General features: G+C 38.8%; 1 protein-coding gene across 3 annotated transcripts in view; it reads right to left on the bottom strand.

Annotated features, from left to right (window-relative positions):
- Positions 1 to 23,761, bottom strand: part of MYO5B (myosin VB) — a 253,937-nt gene that overhangs the window by 45,702 nt on the left and 184,474 nt on the right. For all 3 annotated transcript variants that reach the window (XM_088152666.1, XM_088152667.1, XM_088152668.1), the window contains exons 20-26: positions 23,427 to 23,583; positions 18,426 to 18,665; positions 10,655 to 10,891; positions 6,536 to 6,620; positions 5,285 to 5,433; positions 3,148 to 3,267; positions 1,420 to 1,557 (exon numbers count right to left, since the gene is read on the bottom strand). In XM_088152666.1, coding sequence (XP_088008792.1) covers positions 1,420 to 1,557; positions 3,148 to 3,267; positions 5,285 to 5,433; positions 6,536 to 6,620; positions 10,655 to 10,891; positions 18,426 to 18,665; positions 23,427 to 23,583 — 1,126 coding nt within the window. The remainder of the gene's footprint in view (positions 1 to 1,419; positions 1,558 to 3,147; positions 3,268 to 5,284; positions 5,434 to 6,535; positions 6,621 to 10,654; positions 10,892 to 18,425; positions 18,666 to 23,426; positions 23,584 to 23,761) is intronic.

The raw sequence follows: 23,761 nt of genomic DNA, 5'->3' as shown, positions 1-23,761 counted from the left end.
TCTAGCTACCGCAAAATTCAACTGCAGGAAGCAGAACCAATCTGGGCATTCAATTGGATGCTGCCTCTTCATCACCTGGCCTCAATCTATCAAGAGCAAAAGCAAGAGCTGGATCTAAATTTCCCAATGGCCTGGAAATAGAATTGATATATCTTGGATTTCATGACAGCTGAGGAATAGAGTCATTGCCAAGCTCATTAACCCTACAGCAAGATAAATCATCTCAATAGGGATTGTGCATTCCAATCCGGAAGACGCAGCAACAGAACTCAGAGTCATAATTCTGGATGCATTTCTACAGTTACAAATCCAAAGTGCAGACATTTCAGGAAGCAAAGGAAACAGGAAACAAAAGATCTCCCCAAATTAAACAAAGAACAAAAATCCTCTCAAGTTCTGAAATATTGTGCATCAAAAGCTTACTGAAAAAAAGCTTTTTGTGAGAGAGAGATGCTGATGTTGGGAACACATTTCAGTATGTGAGCCTTTGCTGATGGTCTTAAATGGTGCAGTTCCAAAAATACTGGAATTGCACCATTAGATTCAGTTCATTCTGTACACAGAACCTTAATCTTGCTTGCTACAAAAGGCATCACTGTACAAGTCTACTGAAACACATCTGAGGCGATGGCAGAACTACAGTATTTGTAAAGCTCCGGTTCTCCAACAGTTTTTAGGAAAAAATCAAAAAGCAGGTTAAGGATTTGGCCACTTTCAGTTATGATTTCTCAAATGCTGATTTCCATTTCTATTCTATGCTCAACAGTAACCTACGTAGCTTCCAGATTCCATTCTGGGGTCAGTCCTGGTTTTAAATTCGTCACCCACACATAGCTGAAAAGGAGTGACATGAAAAGTAATTGCTACTTTAGGATGGGGGTGGAGGCACGGTAGGACGTAAAGTAAGAAGTGAATCTGTAACAAAACGATGAAATGCCAGTCTCGATCCTAAAAGAACTGTCTCTGATCATTTGGCAATTTGATTTTCAAAACATTTTGGGATCCTGGTGCAAAACTCACTGTTCCTCCAAAAATGTACTGACACATCTCTCCTACTTCCTAGTGACCCTTTATTAGTATTTACGAACTCAACTCACTAAGCAGAGTAAATAATTAAAATGTCAGCTGTTGTGGATATATTTCCCCAACCTCTCTTTTATAATAACTACTGGTGATATTATAAATTCTTCTTCCCCTTGCACAGTAAGGCAACCTTGTAATGGAGATCTGGACTGGAGGAAACATGTTGAAATATCAGAACATAGGTAAGCTTCATTTGCTGCAATTTTTAGATGCAGTATTAAACATAGGACAGAGGTTCATTTAGTACAACATATGGTTCAATCTGTAAACCCACAATATGCATTTTAATTTTTTCCAGACACACCTATGATAAGTCAAAATCAGTTCTAGTTCTACCTGAGATTTCTTGCTTTCATTCTCTCTCTTCTCCAGCTGAGTCTTCAATTTTCTTCTCTCCTGTTCAAGTTCCCGCACTCTCTTCTGAAGTTTTAGGAAGAGGGTCATGTCCATGGCTGCCTTCTCCAAGCCAGCTTCCTATAGAGGAATAGGAACAGATAAATCTATGAAGGAAGGGTAAAGCAACACAGAAGATGCCAGCTTCCTGGAAACCTGGAGAATGTGTCACTTTGCTGAAGATCATTGAGAAGCACCTACAAATAAGCTGAACACATTTGAGAAAGAATATCTAGTTTGGTTCTCTTTTGCAAAACAGAACTTGAAGTAAGAATTATTGCACTTGCTATGTATCTAGTTAGTTCAACTCTTTATGGCTCAGCAGAAAGTCCAAAAAGCACCTTGCTCCAAAGGACAAAACAAATTAAACAGGCAACTAGGACAACATTCCCAATATGGGGAATTCTTCCCAGACCTGTTTTTATCCTCCACAACTCCTGTGGTCTCCTATGTATAGAAGGAAATTTTAAAAAGGGCTTCTACACATCCAGGTTATGAAAGACATACAAGACTTAACAAGAGCATTTTGCATGTAAGAAAAGGCTTCACGTGTCATACGTGTGGCATGGCTTGGGGCCGGGTTACTTATGGGGCCATCTCTCCCCAGTGGTGTCTACCCATCCCGTTAGATCTGGCAGGAGAGGCATGCTCCAGGTCCTGTCTGCAAGAGAGTACTATCTAGTGGGACCCAGGAGGAAGGTCTTTTCTGCCATGGCACCTACCCTTTGGAATATCATCCCCTCTGCGATCAGACTTGCCCCAACTCTGCTGGACTTTCACAAGGCATTAAAAATGGTTTTGGTGTCAAGCCTGGGGCCCTGATAGTGTGGATGAACCTGCTTTTTGGTTATATTGGTTTTGAGGTGTTGTAATTATTCTTGGCTGCTATTTTATGCCATGTTACGTTATTTATGTTTTTCAGCATTGGTTGGGTTTTTATTCTTTTAGAATAAAAAGCGTAAAGAGTGATGTATATGAGATGGGCGGCCCTATTAATTTAATTAATTAATTAAATGGGTTGCAATGGATTTCATCCAAAGCAAGGCAGAATTTCACAAATTCTGTCTTCCGCTTTGTAATTCTCAATGCCAAGTTTGACAAGAGCACTAAAACATGGAGGACCTCTAGTTTAAGAAGTTGTAACTCAAACACAAGCTTTGCACTTGTAACTTGAAATGTAGCAGCTTTTAAAAGACTCTAAAATGTATTGGAATTTGACCCTTGAATGCCTTGTGTGTAAAGACTGCAAAGCTATATAAATATATCACTAACAAATGCCAGCCTTTACTTTAAAATATGATTACTTATTATGCTGTATGCACAGCCTTAAATGTCTGGTAAAAGCATTCGTTTAAACAGTAATCCTCCATAATTGGCTAATTAAAAAAAATAAAACCAGAAAGGTTTCTCTCTATACAAAGCTGAGGTTGTAACACTTGCCACTCCAGACTTGATTAGTAAGCCTTTCAAATAGCTTAGTAATGGTCCTTTCAAATTGCTGTAGTTTGTTCAAAACAGATTTCTTCAGCCCTCCATCTTAGCGATGCTGGGTGAGAATTTGAGGACTTGCAGTTCAGCACAGATGGAGGCCACTTGGTTGACTGAGATACCTTAAATGCAAACATGGATTTACTTTGCCTCAGCAGAAGAAATTCTGTTTTAATTCCATACCTCCACTTGCTGTATTGCATCTTCTGTATCTCCTATCTCAGATGTAGAAATGGATGGGTAGTTGGAGTCCGATTCCAAGCTGCTTTGGTTTGATGGATTCCTTCTGTGCCCTGGGGTTTGCTATCCAAACAGGAAACGTGATTAGACTTACTCAGAACTAAGACAGGCCAAGGCCAATTAGTGCTATAACACAGACTGGCTTTTAAAAATGACGCACAAGAAAACAAGTATTTTATATGAGTGAATAATCTGTGTGCCAGCAATAAGAAAGGATCCTCCAATGTTGCAACTTGGCAATTTTACACCTCAGTGTCATAGACTCACCTCCTTCAGATGGTTACATCTATTATTGGGAATACCTACAATTTTGTTGTGGAAAAGAACACTATATGTTTCCAGATTAAAATAGTAAAATGACTCTCTACAATTATATCTCGGGTATATGTACTATGGATATATTCAAGTACTAACCACCCTTAACTATGCAGCCCATTAGGCCCAGCCCTATCCTTGCCAACAGAAGTCTTGCTACTATCTGGATGGTCAACTGGGTCTCTCCTCCACTGTGGGATCCTGGACTTCAGATCAGAGGTCCAGTCCTAGCTGCACCATTGAGTTTCCCTGAAAAACAGAGAATCCAGAGAAATAACTCCTGGACCAACAAACAGATGCAATTTGGAGGTTGTGTTATCAGCTGTCACATCATACTTCAGGCACAAGAAAAACAGTTGTCAGATTGACCTCTCTTGAGACTGGAACCATTGTTACTCTAAAAAATAACAGTAGGATCTCTATCTCTTAGGAAACAACAATGTTAACATTACAGTAGGCTGATGAAAGGTCATTTGGCTGATGCACGAAAACCACATCAGAGGACATGTTGACACTTGTATTCCACATGGGCTTCCTTTCACCATCCAAGCATCATACCAGATGAAACTGTGACCGAGGAAGTCCCAAGTGATAAACAGAATGTCAGCCATTTAGATGTTTAATTTACTGCATCTAGGAGAGGCTTCAAATTTGTTTATAGCAGCAGAGGATAAAGGCATGAAGCCTCTGGTCTACAGACTGCTCATATTCCTCACATGCTCATATTCTTTGGTCATGTGTGCAATTAAAATCTAAATTAGAGCTTGGCACAAATGACCTTTCAAAATTCTTCACTAAATATTGAAACAGAGACAGTGGGTGGATAATTTCTATGAATTTGTCCAGAAAAAGGAGTGGTTCTCTAAGAGTTGCATAAAGGGAGAAACACCACCCCACAGCAGCAACTGTAGCACTGCTACAGAAAAAAATTCAAATCAAACTGGCACCCAACGTGGGGCTGGAGACAAAGTGTGTGCTTTGAGAGTTGTGTACACAAGCAGTAAATGAATGAGAAGAAGGAGCTATTTGTCTAGCTATTGAATCCGAACAGTCAATCACCAGAAGTTTGCTAAGGCACTCGGTGGTTTTCAAGGGAATGGAGGACCAAGTACAAGCCATGTTAGAGGCCATTTGTGCCATGGTGATGTCTCACCATGAGAAAAAACTCGAGTAGGGCCCTGGAGTTCAGCCGTGTGGTCATGAGGGCAGATAAGCTTCCCTGGCTGCTAGCCAGGACTGTTGTGGGGCCGATGAAGGCAGCATTTTGATTGGCCAGTCTATAGCTGTTGGGGATAGATCACATAAAGCAAAAATAGCCACCTGGCTTATGTTGTCTTTGTAAGATCACGTCTACAACCACGGTGCCAATGTTGACTGATCTACAAAATGCTACGCATACACAGCTTGTGACCCCTTAAGTTCAATAAGTTAAGAGTGAGGATGGAGTCAGGCAACCTATAAAATTAATTAATTAGCATCCGACTCCACCAATGATGATTTCATTGATACTATCTTCTCCTTTGAAAGGAATTTCAGAAGCAGATTCTCTTCCATCCAACTGAATCAAAGCAGTAGGAGAAAGTGTAGAAAAACTTCTTTGCTTGGCACTAGCCTATCACTTGGAACTAAATATTATTATTAGCCCTTAAAAAATGCAAACAGGCCAGAGCTACAACGCTGATTGACAATGAGCTTACTCACATTGACCGAATACTATCTACAGGCATCTCATTATGACATTAAGGTAAAAGTACTTTCCCATTACCTTGATGAGTGTCATCTCATCACTTAGGTTCTCGAATCTCTGCTCCAGCCTCGAATACTCCTGGACAAGGTTTTGGTAACGAACTCTCTCCTCATCAAGCTCCTTCTTCATCACAAGATTTTCTTCAACTGCATTTTGTGCAACTTCATCTTATAAAAAAGCAGCAGGGAAAGAATCTTGAAGGGCACTGAAAACAGCGGACCACCTTCTGACATGGACAGTAACCTGTGGATGTAGCTTTTAACCAGACAGTGTGTCTATTGGTAATGCCCACTGCAGTCCAGAATGGAAATAAACTGGTTAGTGCTCTTAAAAGCAGCCTTCTGTCAGCTTACTTTCTTAGACCTATGATCTACTTTGGTAGTATTATAAATAACTTAGAACATGTGCTCCAGTGCCTGTTCACGAACAGAGCAGCAACCCACAATAGAACGATTTTTTAAAAAATTAGTTCAACGAAGAGTTAAAATGCCCAGTTAATCAGGCATACTTTTTTTAAATGTAGCTATTTTTCATTTACACTTAAAAAAAAAAGGCAGAGGCCATTTGTGTACGGTATTATTCACTCTCACATTGCATGGATTTCCTTTAAAGAAGAAAGGAATACTTCAACATTCTTGCCTTACATGTGCACAAATTTACTCCAATGGTCAACTAATATTCATTTGGTCCGCTGAGTCAGTTGATATCTACATGAGGCATCTGACAGTTTCAGCCAGGAAAGGTATTTCTTTTAGCAAAATGTCAGACTACAGTGCTTCAGTAAAGTAACACCAAATGCTTACATTTCACACTTTCTTTTATTTTCCCACCTTTCTCTTTCACTTTGTTAATGTTTAACTGTTTTATGTTAAAGTGATTCTCCACCGTGTTGCCTCAATATTTTCTCAATACCCTGAATATAGTATGGGTTCAACATTCCTTCTTTTAAATTCTTTGATTGCTGACTTTTCAAGGCAGTTTCATGACAAAGGAACTGTTTAGCACAGGATGTTTTATTTCATGCTTAATTCCCTCCCCTCCACATGCCTCCAGTGATTAAATCAGTTTCTAACTATAATCATTCCACCTTCAAGACAGAGATTTCAAGCAATTTGAGATGAAGAAAAAGGCAACCGGTTTGAAGATTAGCACGATTATTATTCACAGTGGAACCAAAGGAAGGACGGACTCGTAAACATCTAATGAAAAAATATGAACCCTTTCATTTAGTTACCAATATTCATAAAGCCATTGGCTACTTCTCCCTACCTTCTGACTGACACAAGATTTTGTTGTTCAGTGCCTCTTTTTCCTCCTTCAGAAGCACATTCTCCTCTTCCAGGTCTGATATTCGCTAAGAAGAATACAAGAAAACCATGTTAGCTTCCATAAAGTTGGCCAATCAAAGGTCACTGTACTCTGTAGACTGATTGTGTTTCACCTTGGCTGGCTTTTATAGCAAAACCGGTTTTTTTCCTCCTTCCCTTACTAAAACAATGATACATAAAAATGAAAGTGTTGCTTTAAGCATATGCTAAGGAGTTGTTTTCAGTGCTATGTAAAGGAGGAATGCAACTTAAAATGAGCAAACCTTGATAGTATTTGTAACCTATGTTTGAGATAGTGAGATTTTTCTCATTATATTCCAGGGAATCTTGGCCTTCATAGAGCTTATTGGAAGGACGTTGATGGAAAGGTCAATAGCTGTGGATAGATTTTCCTGAAGATCGGCTAGTCTGTCCCCTGTAGTTCCAGGACAACATGATAGCAACTTTAGTGCAGTTTTCAGTGTCATGGTTGAGGTTTAAAGGTTTTGTTTAAAAACCAGGCTGAATGTTTTCTTATATACAATATAACACACTTTTGCTCTGTCCATACAGCATATCTGTTACCATATATTTTAAGGGTTTCCTTGGCAGATGAGTCAATGGGGGAAACACTTTCCTTATGGCAGAAAGATTTTAAATTGTTATATTTAAATAACTATTAATACAGCCCATCACCTACAAGAACAAGTTCATTATATTTTACCAGATGAACTATTTATCTCACATTTTCACTTGAAATGGGCAGTGGCCCCCCCCACTGCCCATTTCAAGTGAAAATGTGAGATAAATAGTTTATTATGGCTTTTTGTTTGATATATGCTTAATTGTGATTTTCACTGCCTTTTAAAAAAAATTATTTGACTCATTCACTTCATTCCCCCCCCACGGAATGAAGTGAATGAGTCAAATAATTTTTTTTAAAAGGCAGTGAAAATCACAATTAAGCATATATCAAACAAAAAGCCATAATAAACTTCATTGTTATGTTTAGAAATGACAACAATTTATGTCACATGTAGGCATGCTTAATGAAGACTTCTGTACAACTCAAAAGCCTGCATACCTTCAGACCTTCCCTCTGCAAACACCTTCCCTATTTTATTTCCTTTTCAATGACAGCATCCTCTACTGATGCTTAGGATTACAAGTCTTCTGAGCATCTGCCCTACCTTTTGTACAAAGCCAACCATCCTCAGTGCAAAACCAGTCTCGTACAGCATGAATACTTCATCATCTTCGAGGATTATCTTTCAGTCACAATTACGTCAAGTTTCTCCTTCAGCAAGGAAAAGCTGGGACATGAGCCAAGCCCATCCAGGAAAAAAGTGAGGCTCACTTGTGCAGTGGTAACCTCAGCTGGAATACTGCAACACCCAGCCATTGCCTCCTTCCTAGGGCTGAGAGAGAGGGACTGGCCCAGAGTTACCCAGCTGGCTTCATGTCTAAGGCAGGACTAGAACTCACTCTCTCCTGGTTTCTAACCTGGTGCCTTAACCACTACACCAAACTGTCTCTCCAATTAATGAATTAGCATACCCAAAGAAGCTAAGTGTCTCTCTATCCACTACAGTTTGACTACCCTAAATTGCTTTGGACAAGTCATTTTAATGCTATCATTATTCTGTTACATGGGGGTGCACCAGACCACAGCCTGACCCTCCAAATGCTATTGTGCACAACAAAATTGCAGCTCACTGATGAATAAGTTTAATTTGGGAAACTGCTACTCAGATTATATGAGGATTTTGAGCAACTATAAAAAGAAGGCTTTGTACATCCATATCATAAAAATTTTTGTTGTAGGAGTACGACTAGCAATTTATGTCATCTGTATAACTGTCTACTTTTTAATGTATGTTCATACATTTTCCCTCACTTTTCTCAGCAGGAAAAATCTGCAGAGGCATTTTATCAGTAATTGCACATGACATTAAAAGCAAGTACAAATGGAAAGCAGGAAGCAGCGGGGAGAAACTTTTAATACCAAAGACATTCAAGCTGCTATATAATGAATTACTCAATATGCTACAAAACAGAAGGGATGGATGGAAGAAAACACCCCAAAAAGCAACAAAATTAGAGCAGCTTTTAAATACCAGTGCCCAGCTGGGTGGCACCACCTTGACTGATCTCAAAAACAACATCAGATCTGGTAAGTGCCTGGATCCAACTGAAACATCAGAGCTATTAAATGTTTGGATGGGAGACTACCAGGAAATTCTACTGTTATAGGCTAAATTGAGAAATTGTAAAAAAAAAAAAAAAAACTCTAGAAGAAGACAATGGTAAACCATTTTTAAATTGCTGCCGAGAAAAGTATGTGAAACCACCAAGAGTGGAGCTCAACTTGATGGACTCTTTTAAATTTTTTTAAAAATAAAACAACGCCCCCAATCCTCAACTTCCCAATACATTAGCTTTGCCCTTGGGGTGCTATTACTTTTGTCTTCTGCATTGTTGCAAATTGAAAAATACCCCAAGTTGCATGTAGGGTTCAGTCACAAGCTGACATGGATCATTATACCTGAGCATAAATATGCTGTTTCAATGGGTGTTTGGAGCTTGATTCTGAAAACTGTTGCATGATGTTATGGTAATCGAGTTGCCATTTGATTTTTCTTAGGATTGGCTGTTCAGATATCATTTTTATTACATTTTGAATATTCGAGTGTGTATGTGTACAGCATATATTTGAGTGTGTATAACTGGTATAAGCTGGCAGGAATCTTAAGCTCTGGACGATGTATATGCAATCAATTAAATAATAAACAAACATAAGGATGTAAAAGAAATCTACCACAGCTGACTTCTAGAGTGAAATGGTGAGGATCCATCAACATCAAATGTCTTGCAGTACAGATGGCAGTGACTGTCTGTTATTAGTACTCTTTGGGGTATATAATCCATGCAAAACAGTATATATTCTGTTTCTGGTAGAGAAAAAAGCCTGTACTATTGAAAGTTGTGTACTAAAACCTGCAAAAGGGTAACTGCCCTTCCTTCCTTCCACAAAAATTTGTATCAAAGTTCTCCTCCTTCTTTCTTTTCTTCTATTTTTAATAGCAGGGGATACATACAGCATTACATATTCATAGCCTCTTGGATTTATGTTAAAATCAGAACAAAATGCTACCTTTAATATTAGCTAGATGTGGCTATTTTTAAAATTATTTCAATGATCTGACAAGGAATGGGAGAATTCTCAGATCAATCCACATGGTTTCCCAGAGCAGGATAACAGGAACTGACTGAGGAATTCAGCTGTGACAGTTTAAAGATTTGCCCATTTAAAGGTCATGAATTTACTCTCCACCAGCAATTACAGTACTTGTGCTATCACCACACAACAAATTAGTCTTTACAAATCCAAGTAACCAGTCAGCCAGTAGATGTCTTGACTGCCACTAATACAATCCTCAAAGCCTGAAATCCCCCTTTGGATTATGGTTATTGAGTATTTCTGCATCAGTGTTGTCCCTTAAATTCTGCTATGAATGAATTTAAATTCTGGTCTCTACTTTACCACCAATTAACACAATAATGCACAGAAAGACATTTTGTGAAGAGCTAGATGTGCAGATTCAGCAGTCATTTCTTCTCCCTGTAGAAATTCAAGAAATAATGAAACCACATGAACCTTGAACGGACTGGTCCATGCCTACCATTTCTGATATGGTTCTGAATGCAGGTGTGTGGAAGAATGTAACAGCCTGAATCAACTCTGAGGTATACAAACCAGCCTCATTATCTTTAGAAAAGGCCTTAATAACGATACAAAACATGCACAATAATCAGAAATAAACCAGCATGTCAATTCAGAAGATAGGCTTGAAAAAGTCTGAACGCTGACTTGGTGCACGCATGAAGAAAAGCCACAGGGAGGTAGGTTTAATTTAGCTGTTGGTGATACAGACTGTGGTTTTAAACCACAGTTTATCACTTAGCATGTTTGGGACCCCACATCAGTGCTGGTTTATTCAATAAATGATGGTTAAATAAACCATGGCTTGGTCTAATGCCCACAGTCATTGAAGGCCTGGAATTCCTCACAGAGCATTACCTTTTGGAGCACCTGTTTCTCCTTTGCATAGGTGTCTTCGACTATCTTTCGCTCCCCGTGAGCTTTCTCCAGGGCCAGCCGGAGGGAATCGATTTCTTCCTGCAAGCTCGCAATCTGATTGCTGTCCCCCTTCTTCCGCTGGTAGCGTTCCAGTTCCTTCTTCAGTTTATCAATCTCTGTGCAATGAGCAGAACTTGCTGTGGAGAACTGCTCAGTGAGAGACCTGTATTCTTTGCTCTGCAGAGGAAGAAGTAGCAGGAAAACACTGAACTCACCACTTGCCACTCCAGAGAATAAAGTAAGTTGTAAGTGGATAAGACTGCAGAGTTTTAAAAATAATAGATTGTTCTTGTTAGTTTCCAAAGTTAAGCATCAGTCTCCAACTATCACAGACAGTGAAATTCTAACACAGGTTATAATTTCCAGAGATATTCAGGTTACTCCGTTCCTGGTTTCCAAAGTTAAGCATCAGTCTCCAACTATCACAGACAGTGAAATTCTAACACAGGTTATAATTTCCAGAGATATTCAGGTTACTCCGTTCCAATCACATTCATTAAGAATCTTGTGGTAAAAACTTACGTTCAACTAGCATTATACAACTGATATAATGTAAGTTTTAATGGACAAGGTATATTAGAAAAGCAGACTCTAGTTCACAAATGGTTTTGTCATAATAGAAGTATTTGTCACAAGGATACTAAAAAAAAAAAATACACACTGAAGTAGCAATTTAAAGACTTCATTCTTCCTATTGCATTAATCAATCAGTTATGGTTTGGAAAGTTCTTATGGTGAGAAATCTTAATTTTAACTCCCCCCTGAACAGGATGGGGCACTAGTAGGACAGAGACACTTTTACACTAGTTTGCCTACCAAAAACTTTACAGATGCTTGGGTACCACAGGCTGTGTGACTGCCAGCGGTGAGGACATGATAGGGCATTCTGGAGTTGGCATTAGAAGCACAAGATCTAAAGTCTCACTGATTCTTCAACATGGCCTCAAACTGCTGGTGACCTGAAGCTGATATTGTTACTTTCCTTCCCATTGTTGTAGATGGAAGAAGAAACATAACAGACAGAACTGCTGCTTTAAACCAAAAGCAAAACACTTCTTCACATCTGCTGCCCTGGTCTCAGGAAACCAACAATGTCTGAAAATGAAGGATTTCTTGCTCTGTTAATGTTACTCTTTTTCTTCTATATGCTCTCAAACATCAAAGTCTTATCCACTAAACAGTCTATGTTGAATTAGAACACCATCCCTGCCCCTGTAAGACATACAAGAGTTTAAAAAGATTAAAAGACAAGCATTTCTAAATTAAAGCCTGATTCAAAACATTGCCCTAAATTACTTGGAACTGTCAGTATGTACCTGTAGAGTTTAAAACAATCTTCATAAGAGGCTCTTTTCAAACCAATGAGATGAAGGAAATAAAAACCTGGGAGAAAAATGTTCACTGGCAATGCCTGCTATGCAAACCCCTCTCCCCCACTCCCCCCCCCCCCACACACTTTCATCTTCCCAAATCTTTCTTAAGTTATATTGTGGAGTTCTTGGTGCTGACTTGATTGTTTGCTTGCAGACGTTTCATTACCCAACTAGGTAACATCATCAGAGTCAACCAAGCTCTGAAAGCACCAAGAACTCCACAGTTCAACCCTGAACTACATACATTCTCTTCTACTGAAAGCTATATTGATGTCATTTCATTTTATAGCTTACTGATTTATAAGTTGCTTAGTAGTCCAGAGAATTTAGTTGGTAAGTGGTATAAAAATAATAAAATGAACATATTCCCAAACACATTAGATCTTCTTAATGTGTAGCCATGTCTACATATGTCTGAAGGTAAACTATTCCATACCTTCACATTTCTGACTCGTATATTTCTGATTTGTATATTGTATGGTAAAAATATATATTTCATTGATTTTATATAATTTTTTTGGAAGCCAACCAAAGAAATTCATACCAGTGCATATTAAGAACCTGAACGTTAACTACCAAAAAATGTGGACTAATCATGTAGTTATGCCAGTGTTTATTCATTCCTTACAGAAACAAATCAATGTCTTGTACAAATTGCCTGTCTCTGTAATTTGAAATTACTACACAAATTAAATAAATTGTAAAGAGGGCTTTCAAGTTTCTCACAAGGGAAAACTCTTCAGGCATTCTGTGAATGTGGAATTGGAGAGTGAAAATCTGGAATTTTTGATTCTGTACATGCAAAACCTTACAGACTCACATTTTAAGAATTCAAACTCTTTGGAACTCTAGCTCTTTGTGAAAATGTTCTCACAAGCAACTTTCCATAGCTCACATTCACCCTTAATACGAATCCTCTATAGAGATATCTTCAAGGTACTGAAAATGTCAAGTGAATAAGCAACAGACATTTTCTCCCAAATGATTGTGTTTAAGAATGAAGCCACAGCAAACCAGTGTTGGATGTTCAGATCCAAAACTTGACAATGACATGGACCACACACAGGTATCAGACAAGTAGGTATGTTCAGAAGCACAAAGAAAGAAGGATTCCTCAGAAGTGTATTGGTTAGCCTAAGACTATGTACAAGATTAAAGTGTCCTAAATCATCTACAAGTGACGACTCTCTGGAATCTCCAAATTACACAATCAAGAGGATTCCAAATTATGTTGCTAACCTCCTGGCTCAAACTACCTATTTGGACAGTAGCTCCTGACTTGACCTACAGTCAAGTCTTTGAAGTGACCTTGTAATATTCTAGGCCAGCTTCCTTATTCCAAATGCATTGAACTGCAATGGCCATCATTCAACAACCATGTTGGCATGAGGTTATGGAAGTTGTCCAATAGTTCTGGAATGTTTCAAGCTCAAAGAAACTATTTTAGGTCATGATTTTATAACAAGCTTACAATACCTTTATTTTCCAATATTTTATCTTTCAGCATATTATTTCATCCTCAGCCCTGCTACCACTGAATAACTTCACAGGACCAAGAACTGCAAAGTAATGTCAATCCAGTGTACTAAAACTTCAGCCATATTTATTGTATTCGATTCAATAATGTCTTTTTTACTTGTTCAGATTAAATAAACTGTTTTTCAGTTAAAATTCAGCTAAATAATTTTAGTTAATGTGGTTGTAGTTATTTGAAGTACTTGCAGCCTAAGAGAGTACCTAGCTATTGTAAATATATTAAGAGAAGGAGGAAGGACTTATTGTATACTAGAAAAATAATAATCTAATAGACTATATTTTAAAAACTTATTTTTAAAATGACTCTGTAGAACAGGGAATGGGGCCTAATTTTAACCATCTTATGGATAGCTTAAACTGAACATTTCCTCCATATTTTACTTTAATCTTATACACTTTAATCTGTTTTGTGTTTTGTGTAAGAGCACAGCTTGTAGAAGAATGAGGAAAGAACTGGGGAGAGGTGGACTGGGGGAGAAATGATGATTTAACTTTCATCATCTGTACCCTTAATTTCAAACAGCACCACCTAATTCACATGCATAACATTGTGCAGAAACAGTGAAGGGCCCTGCCCCACCACAATCTGTCCAACATGCAAAGCATCCTTAATCTGCTTTATTGCCACCACACTCTTGCCCTTCATTGTTCTTGCTCTATGCAACTTCTACATGTTATCATGCACATTTCATGCAGTTTACTGGTCAAGTTTTAAAGCATCTTCACCCAATCACAGGTCAGCCTGAGCCAGCCAACAGCCAAGCATAACCACTCTAAGAACACCAGCTTATCAGCATTAATTTTCTCTGCCTCAAACATGCACTTGCTAAATTTGCAATCTTCCACACCTCCAGAATTCCAGGTATCCATAAACAAACTTACTTCATTGATTTACAGTCAAAGAAACAATTGTAAGAAAATAAATAGTAATAATAATCAAAAGAAATGTAATGCATAATAAAAGCAGCAATATAACAAAAGAAGATTAGAGAAAACAATCTAGTAAAGCTGAGTTTATCCATACCACCATCTAAAGCAAAAGCTAAGCCCCAAATGTTCCAATAACAATAGTGATTGAACAGAACCTATTAACATCCTGTTGTTGTTTTTTCAGATTGTATAAATCCATAAACTAGCCTTTGATTCACACAACTTCATAAAGACACATGTGAAACTTTAAAATACCGTATGTGCTTTGTAATTATTTTTTATATATAGCAGACTTCATTCGACAGCTATCTTTCCATATTTATCAAGATAATTTTGGCAAGCCCCTTAAGTGGAAAGGGGGAGCACATGTTTTCCATATAATGTCCTGTAGCTGTTCCTGAGGAACTTCTTAGTATCGTGGTGGTTCATATGTTCCAGTTGTGATACAACAGCTACGAAAAATAGTATTTGCATAGTGTGTGATTCTACACACCTGTGGCAATGTTTAACTACCCATCTCATTCAAGCTTGCTGATTCTGGAAAGAAAGAGACTTGTTTCATATTGCAAAACCCTCCCAAGATCCTTCACCTCTCAATGTAAATGACAAGATGGAACTTCCACCAGCACATTCCACAAAAAGAAACAGCTGTGGAAGTTGTTCAATACTGATGGAGTGGTAGCTTCCTCTGCCACATCTGGTGGACAGTGGGCTAGTTTAGAGAGAAAGAATAAAGTAGCTTTGGGAACATTGTAGAAAGCTGCCACCTTCCCCAGCACTATGGATAGTGCTAGGGAAGTTCTGCCTGAATACTCCCACGCCAGCATTTCATTGCAAGTAGATCACTTCAAGTTCCAATTCTAACTACTGAAAAGAGAGTGATTAGGAGCACTGAATAACAGAGGGGCCATCAAAGTGAACAAGAGCCAATAACGATGACTCTGAAATGAAATGAGTCTGAAAGGAGGTTTGCAGTCTCATTAATTATCATTAAGACAGCAATAAATGACTGTCTCCAGGACATCTAAATGAATGGAACAGAGAAAGAGTTGAAAGAACACCACCAAAAAAAAAAAAAGACAATTCTTCTCAAAGAGCATCAGAGAACACAGCAACATTTAAGTTCTTAAAATATTCAGAAGGTTCTGAAACTCTAAGATACTGAAATCATTATTACAAAGAAGTAACAAAGCTGAGTTTTCTCAAACAAATCCCATTGAGAGCTTTTAATTGTCAACAATGATTTGTGTGGAAAAAATAATATGGGATCAGCGTTACTGTATTTCTTCCTTTAAGATGGCATGTGTATTAATAGGCAAGCAAAGTGGTCCAGATGCACTCAACTGTATCAAAGTCCCTAGAAGAAGCACATCTATAGAATTTGTGCCAGAAACAACTGTAAATTAGTTCACACAGTTCACCCATAACCTTCTATACAGAAAGTACTATCAGAGGAGGCATTTGCACAATTGCCCTGAGTTATTCCAGAATTCTAATGCAGAAGGTCCAGATGGTACCATTTCCCCCTTGCAACCCATCTGTATTTGCTCACTCACATTCCATGGCTTATCTTACCTCCAAATGGCCAGTTAAGGAGCAACAGAACAGTACACAAGCTGGCTATTCACATGTAGCCATAAGCCAGAATTCGCAAACATTCTGGTGGATACCATATAGTTGTTCCCACTTAGCTCTTCCTGCCAAACCAGGAAGTCTCCATCTGGGATCTACTGAGTGATAAGTTCAAACCAGGACATGCTGCTTGTTCCTCTTGGAACAAGCTAGAATTGTAAGCTAAACAAGAATTTTGGCTGTTCAGTGTTAGATGTTTGCAACTGGTTCATAACAAACTCCCATTACAAAAAGTAAACAGAATAAACAGGAGAAAGACCAAAACTATTTCTAATTCCATGGATAAGATTATTAAATCTGTACCAGAGGGAGATCCACTGAAGTTCTTGTCTGCTACAATCAGGTTGTAAATAGACTCTACAGATTTAAATTTATCTAGTGCCAGACGGGTGAAACTTTGCCTCCTTTGATGGTAGAAATGACCTCAGATGATTACTTTTTTAAACCACCTCACACAGAGAAAACACTGAGGGAAACACTGTTGTTTTTAGGGAGGCACTGATTTATTTATTTTTGATTTTGATTTTAGTAAGAAAAGGAGATGTTGCTAGACAATAAATAATGTAAACTAGATTTCCCCCCCGCAAGGACTTAGTCCATTGCTCAGCAACCTATGGCCCACTGACCACATTGGGCCTGCCACACAAAATCATCCAGCCCATAGTCCCCCCTCCCCCCAAAATAACATACCCACCTGGCCTGCAACTCTGCAGAGCACATCCTCATTTTCCTAAGAAATAAGCTTGTCCCTGTGGTTTGCCCCAAAGTGATCTCCTAAATGCCAGGGTTCACTGAGAGGAAGAGAGCACTCTGCCATCCACTCACAGGCATGGCTTATGACCCTACATGAAGAAGGTTGCTGACCCCGACTTAGACCAAGACTCATCACGGGGTTTCAGCTATCAAACGCTCCAAGCAAGAGCAAGAGATGGCCCCGTGGAGGCACCTTCCAAAACTACATTTGCACAGAACAAGAAAGACAGGAAAAAACTCTCCCCCACTATCTACCTCCTTCTTCAAAAAAAAGAACCCAGTGCTTCTGTTCGTAGTCCCTGATGAGGAAACCAAGACTGTTGTCACATTCACTGTTACCTTAGCATGGCTTTTCCAGCATTCAATGGCCATAAGTGATGGAGGATCGGCACAAGAGAGGCTTAATAGCAAAGGCTGGCTTGGTGGCAGTTTCATTTACTTTTCTGATAAAACCGAACAGAGAGTGAATTTCTCTTTACGATTTATCCATTGTCTTATTTAATGCAGTCTGAGCTAGGATCAAGCCAGGCTACACAGTTTGGCTTTTGGTTTTATTCTGCTGGACACTGAAAACATCAAGCTGTCAATTCTTTTGTCCAGCTTTGACCTTTAGATTTACTTCTAGTCATTCCAAGAGTTCTTTCAGAATTTTCTTTTCCAACAGGTTAAGGCACAAGTTATATGAGAAAAGTCTGGGGTCCTACTGTGTGATATTTTAACTTGACCAAAAGGCCTATAAAAGTACAGCTCGCCCATACTTTTGAATGACTAGATATTAGAGAACTGCAATGTTTTAAATTTGAATACAGAAAGGTGCTTTGACGTGTGGGATCCTTAACATTTTACCTGCAACTCTTTAAAGCAGCTGGTGAAGTGGCTGCAGATAGGTAGTTGCTTTAAAGAGATGCAGAGAGGTTCATGCCTTCAACTTTTCTGAATTATTTCCAAAACACTGCACAGCCTTACTAGAGATCCCATGTAACTTTCCTGAGTCACATCTGCTCTCATCCTGGATATTTAATTTTTTTATTTAACAACCTTCAGTCCTTGTCTCAACTTATCTGAGCTTGAATTTTACTGCTCCTTGCCTTTTTAAAAATCTTGCCACAAAACTGCATCCTTGGAAGTCTACTGGAAAATTTCCATTATTATGGCTTCCCTTAGGATTTAACTGAAGGAGGAGATATATGATTGCACTGTGAAAGTCAGGACACTAACTACCCATGAGAAATTCAAAAGCAATGTCTTTGTCATCAAACGGAAAGAGGGTTGTAAAATAGAAAATGAAGACATTTTCACTAAAGCACTAACTGAAAACACAAAGCCTTGACAATTTTATACTTTCATCCTGTTCCACCAAGTCATAGGGCTTGACAATATTCTGTGGATACGGGGGCAAACGAAAAACCAAGTATTTGATAACAGTTCCATCCAGAATGCTCAGGAGAAGCAGGTACACACAACAGAGCAAGACTCAGTGAATTTACCTGTTCATCTATCTTTCTTTGCAGTTGCACAACTTTGTTCTCCATACCAATATTGAGCCTCTTCAAGTGCTCTGCTGACCGGGCCTCTATTTTCAGAGCCTTCAGCTCTTGCTTGGCCTTCATGCGTCTGAAATAGCACTGGACAATCACAGCTGCGCATCTGAACTTGGCGAAATTCTTCCGAGCCATCCAAGCCCGAGTATGCTTCTGGATGATGATGGCCTTGTACTCCATAAGTATCTTAAAAGCACATGAACACAATAGCAACATACAGGAGAGAGAGAAAAAAAAGGGGAGGTAGCATATGGCAACCTAGCAGAACACCATCTGTGACACTCTACTTGTCATTTATCTCCTCTAGTGATAACTGTGAATAAGCTAGTTTAGTCTTTTTCAACAGAGCATAACCAAGATATGCTTGTACCAGCTCCCAATGTTCTCAGTGATGGCTATCCTGGCTGGGGATTTGATAAGATTAAGACCAAACTTCTAGAGGACACCCAGCTTTGGATGATTCAGTTTAATAGCAAGTGCATCAGAAGGTTGATATACAAGAGCTGTTCCTAATCTAGTGGTCTCTTGATGTCCTCTGACTTCCATAATCTCCTCATCGCACTGTGGGTGGTTATGAGAGTTGAAATTCCATACATCATGAGCACACCACACTGGGAAAAACTTTCCCCACCCTTAAATTTCACAAGCAGTTCATGGGACAACCCATACATCTACTTAGAGAATGTTAACAGTCATAGTGTTCAGTTTTTCCATAAAACGTTGATCACCAAACAGTGCTTTATTTTTTAGCCACATTCTAATCTTCTGAACTGTGTGACATCCTGTGTGATAATGAGAGAACAGCACTAAGCATAGCTTATCGTTTGCCTCAGTAGTCCATTCAACTACCTAAGAAGTCACCAAGTCTTCAATTTCTTGTAACATTCATGTTGGTGCATACACAGGCAGCAAGATGAATATTACAGAGTTAACTTAAGGCTAGGAGATTATGAAAAGTGCAAGAATGGAAGCAGGTAAGTTATTGAGTTTCTCTGCACATGATGTTCCTGTAGCTAAGTACCAAACTGATGAATTAGATCAAATATGAATATGTATCAAGTATCAAGCTTGCAAGATGGACTTTGTTTTACTAGAACCCCGAGATCAATAAAATGGAGTGTCACATGAGAAATGGCCCATATAAAAGCAAATCTATATTTGGTTTGCCATAAGCCAGAAGTTCTAATACTCTAGCTAAACAAACTAGCCCACTCTGTTTTAGCTAAGCATGCTTTGAAAATGCAGTCTGTACAGTTAGTTTGTGGCTGAATGTATCAAGTTATTTCAAAAATTAGGTTAATTCCATACATCACCTTTACATTAACTACAGGTACAGGTATTACATAGAAATATGGGACAGTATTTTTTTGTGTGCTATTATTAAAACGAGTCAGAAAGCAATTTAATCTATTAAAAATAGTCCAGTGATTTGTATCAGTAGAACATGACCTATTTTCTTCCAATCTTCAGATGACATCAACTTGGATCTGATCCAACAAAGTAATTATGTTAAAATGAAGCATGTGTGTGTGTGATACTATTCACACTGCAGTTTCTAAGTTGACATGAACATGAGAAATACAAATTCACACTTCTAGTGAACAGTGCACAGCCATTAACATTTATGCACTCTCTGATGGCAGAATGATCAAAGACCAACATTGCACTGAAATGAATACTCAGTGGTTCATTACTGTGTCCCTAAGGGCACAAAGATAGGATAAAAAAATCAGATAAACAACAAAATCAATACACTAATATGGAGCAGTGGTTAAAGTGTTGGTCTAAGACCAATGAGAATGGCAACCTCCTGAGTAGCAGTTCTAAGGCTCATTCCAGGAACTGTGAAGTTTCATCTCTCCAGGCTGATGCTCGATAATCTTTCCATCTTGCCCTGAGGTTCTTCTCTTTGTGGCTTCATTAAGCCAGCCCTCTGAAGAATTGCAGAACAATTGCTTCTGTCTGTGCAGCTTAAACACTGAAATATCTACAGTTTATGCTTCTGTACTCTGAAAGTGGGCTAAGTTCTGAGTCAGGGAAAAACAGCTCAGAAAGAAAAGATCTAGCAATAACTATTAAAAATTGCTGGCAAGATGAACCCTACATGGAAGGAGTTACAGAAGAAATGGAAGGAATGATGAAACGTAGCTGACCTACACTAATACCTTATGCCTCTGAATAGGTGGGGATGAATTATTATTATGTAATCCTGGAGTTTCTTCCTATTATGTAATAAATTATTAAATATACCAAAAGCAAACGGCAGACAAGGCTGAAAATTGTGGAACAACATTGCCTGGTTAATTAATATTTTGGGCTTTTTCACATATAATATTTTCCCAGGTAGACTATGCAGTACACACACTGCTAACCCACCTGGGGCATATAATTACAGCAACTACTTCCAAATATTGATATAGGTGCTTTCTCAACTTCCTTCCTTATTTCCCAATAACTTGTAAACTGCTAACTTACAAAAACTCTAAGATGCAATGTTGGAGATCATCTGAATTCAGCAGGAGCCCTCATTAGTGCTGAAATTACTCTGAGAAATTAGGTAGCAGAATGCCTCATTAAAAAGAATTAAATGGTTATAATACAGTCGTCTTGGATGCAGAGTAACAGCTTCGCCCTACTATCAGTGAATGCCTCCCAACCTTCATTAGATGCATTCATTCAGAAACACATGGGACAGAAAAGCCTCCCTTTCATCTAAACTCCATTGTTTTACACTGAGAAAGACAGAGGGGCAGATGGAATGTTCCCTTTGCCTCTTGGTTAAACACATTTAACTAACCCTAGGCCAGATGAGAAATAGACACTGGAACAAGGGGGGGAGGGAGACATTTCCTTCCCACCCACCCTTTCTTCCTCCCTCCCGTTTGTCCTAGTGGTCAAAACAGCTCACAGATGCAAAGAGATTATGTGGTATCTCAACACGTAATATATTAGAACCTAATTCAAATCCCCAATCAGTTCAAAATAAAAATTAACATTAGTAATGGTATCAGACAAAAATAGGAGTAAAGTGGGAATACAAAGAAAAGTATCCAGTCTCTAAAAGCTTGCCGAAAAAAGCTAACTCTTTTTTTATTGAAGGAACTGAAAAGCTGTGCTTCCAGGGTCCTGTCTCTCTTGCTTCCTGGGCTGGGAATAGCTGGAGCATCTACTCCCAGACACAACGGAACCTCTTTGGAGGTGTCCTAAAGACATCCGGGGCGCAAGCCCAAGTTGTTTTATAGGTTAATACCAACCCCTTGAATTTTACACAGAAACCTCTTGAAAGTCAGTGCAAGTCCCTGCAGCTTAGGTGCTGCAATGCTAAACTAGCTTTTGCTCAGCAGCCAGAGGGCCTGCTGCCTTCTGCTCCAACTGCAGTTTTGGGGTAATCTTCAAGGCCAGCCCCAGGATGTGAGTTACTGTTCTTAGAGCCTCACCCCTGCAAACAGCTTCAGAACAGGTGCAACTATCCTTGTTGTTATAGGGTACCCACTCGTATTCTAAGCATCATTGGATAGCACTTGTAATATCACGATCAGTATGTCACTAGTTGATCCTTCAAGACCAGTTTGAAAGTTATTTCAAAGAAAATAAAATCTTTGTACTGTTTGGACACGATGACATCCAACTGAGGGTTTTAAAAGTGAACCTCAAAGTTACAGGATTAATACCAAGGTTGGGCTCAGGTCTTATATTTTTAAAAAAGGATGGCTGACTTTCCAGATTAATTACCAACGAAATAGGAAGAGATACCTCAGGCCATGGAAGCTGATGGACAAGACATCTATCTAAGACTTTGTCAGGAGCTGCTAATAAGAATATAGAACACTGGACTGGATGTACTTACTCCTTGACTACTAATGCATGGGTTGGTGTTCTCACTTCATGTTGGGATTTGCCAAACCAGTCAATCTTAAAGGAAATCAACCCTGACTGCTCATTGGAAGGACTGATAATGAAGCTCAAGCTCAGATACTCTGGTCACCTAATGCGAAGAGAGGACTCTTTGGAAAAGACCCTGAAGTTGTGAAAGATTGAAGGCAAAAGGAGAAGAGGACGGCAGAGGATGAGATGGTTAGATAGCACCACTGAAGCAATGAGCATGAAACTGAGCAAACTCAGGAAGGCAGTGAAGGACAGGAAGGCCTGGCGCAATAGGGTTCATGGGGTCACGAAGAGTTGGACATGACTTAACGACTGAACAACAACAACAAAGACTAAGAGATACAACATAGCAAATAAGCTGTATTTTGAAATCTGGCATTCACAGCCAAATGTAAACTGATTTTGCTAGCTTTCAGTAAAATCAAGCTTGCAATCTAGCCGAGAAGTAAGCTGCTTAAATTACACTGAAGGCAACAGGAGTTCAGAAGCAAACTTTTATGCAGAACTGAAGAAGGAGTAAAGACAAATTGAATATTTTTTAAAGGGATGTTGATGGTTTGATAGCATTGTTGATGTCCTCAAAACCATCCACAGTATCTTTAACGTCATGAAATCTTTGCAGGTTTACAACAGAGTCCAGTTTGAGTTAAAGGAAAAAAATAACATGGCAAATATTTATAGCCAATAACTATACTAACACCTATCTGCTCCATTTTCCACAGTTGTTTTAGTATAATTGTTTTTAATATATTTTAAAATATTTGTGATTGTCTATGAAATGCTAAACAGAACTAAGACAACAAAATTATGCAACATAGATATGTACATTCCCTGGTGCACAGTATCAAAGATGAGCTCCCTTAATCTCCTTCACAAGAAGATGAACAAATATGTCCAGCATTTGATTTGTTGATTTGCTAGTATGTCCGCATGTAAGTAAGAAGCTGATTCACACTAAAGACTGTATCTGACTTCCATGAAACATAAAACAGAAAAGACAAGGCTAGTGAAATGTAAAACTGGAAATTCATGTGTTCTGAAGGCAACGCAAAATAAACAAACCTTTTGATAGTTCTTTCTAACGAACATTCCTCGGGTGAAGGACTGGATTGTGATGGCTGCTTTACGGATGGTTTGGTAGGCATGGCGTACCCTTAACATTCGATATTGTTTCTGGAGAATAATGGAAGCTCTTGTTTTCCTTAGATGATCAGCCAATCTGCAGAACAGCAAGGATGATAAGGTTTAGCAACAATAAATAAGAAGGACAACACAAACCAACCAACCAATTGTTCCTAACAGAAGGACTCCTGTACTGATTTTCCATCAGTCAGTTGATCCTTCCTCCAGGACCAGCCATGATCCATTGCCAGCAATTGATGAGTCAATCATCAATT

This window comes from Python bivittatus, unplaced genomic scaffold, assembly GCF_059951505.1.
Source record: "Python bivittatus isolate LINGU-HERP-01145 unplaced genomic scaffold, Pbiv_v1 ctg000570_np1212, whole genome shotgun sequence".
NCBI lineage: Eukaryota > Metazoa > Chordata > Lepidosauria > Squamata > Pythonidae > Python > Python bivittatus.
Note: the sequence above shows the minus strand (reverse complement) of the source record. Positions and strands in the feature narration are given on the sequence as shown.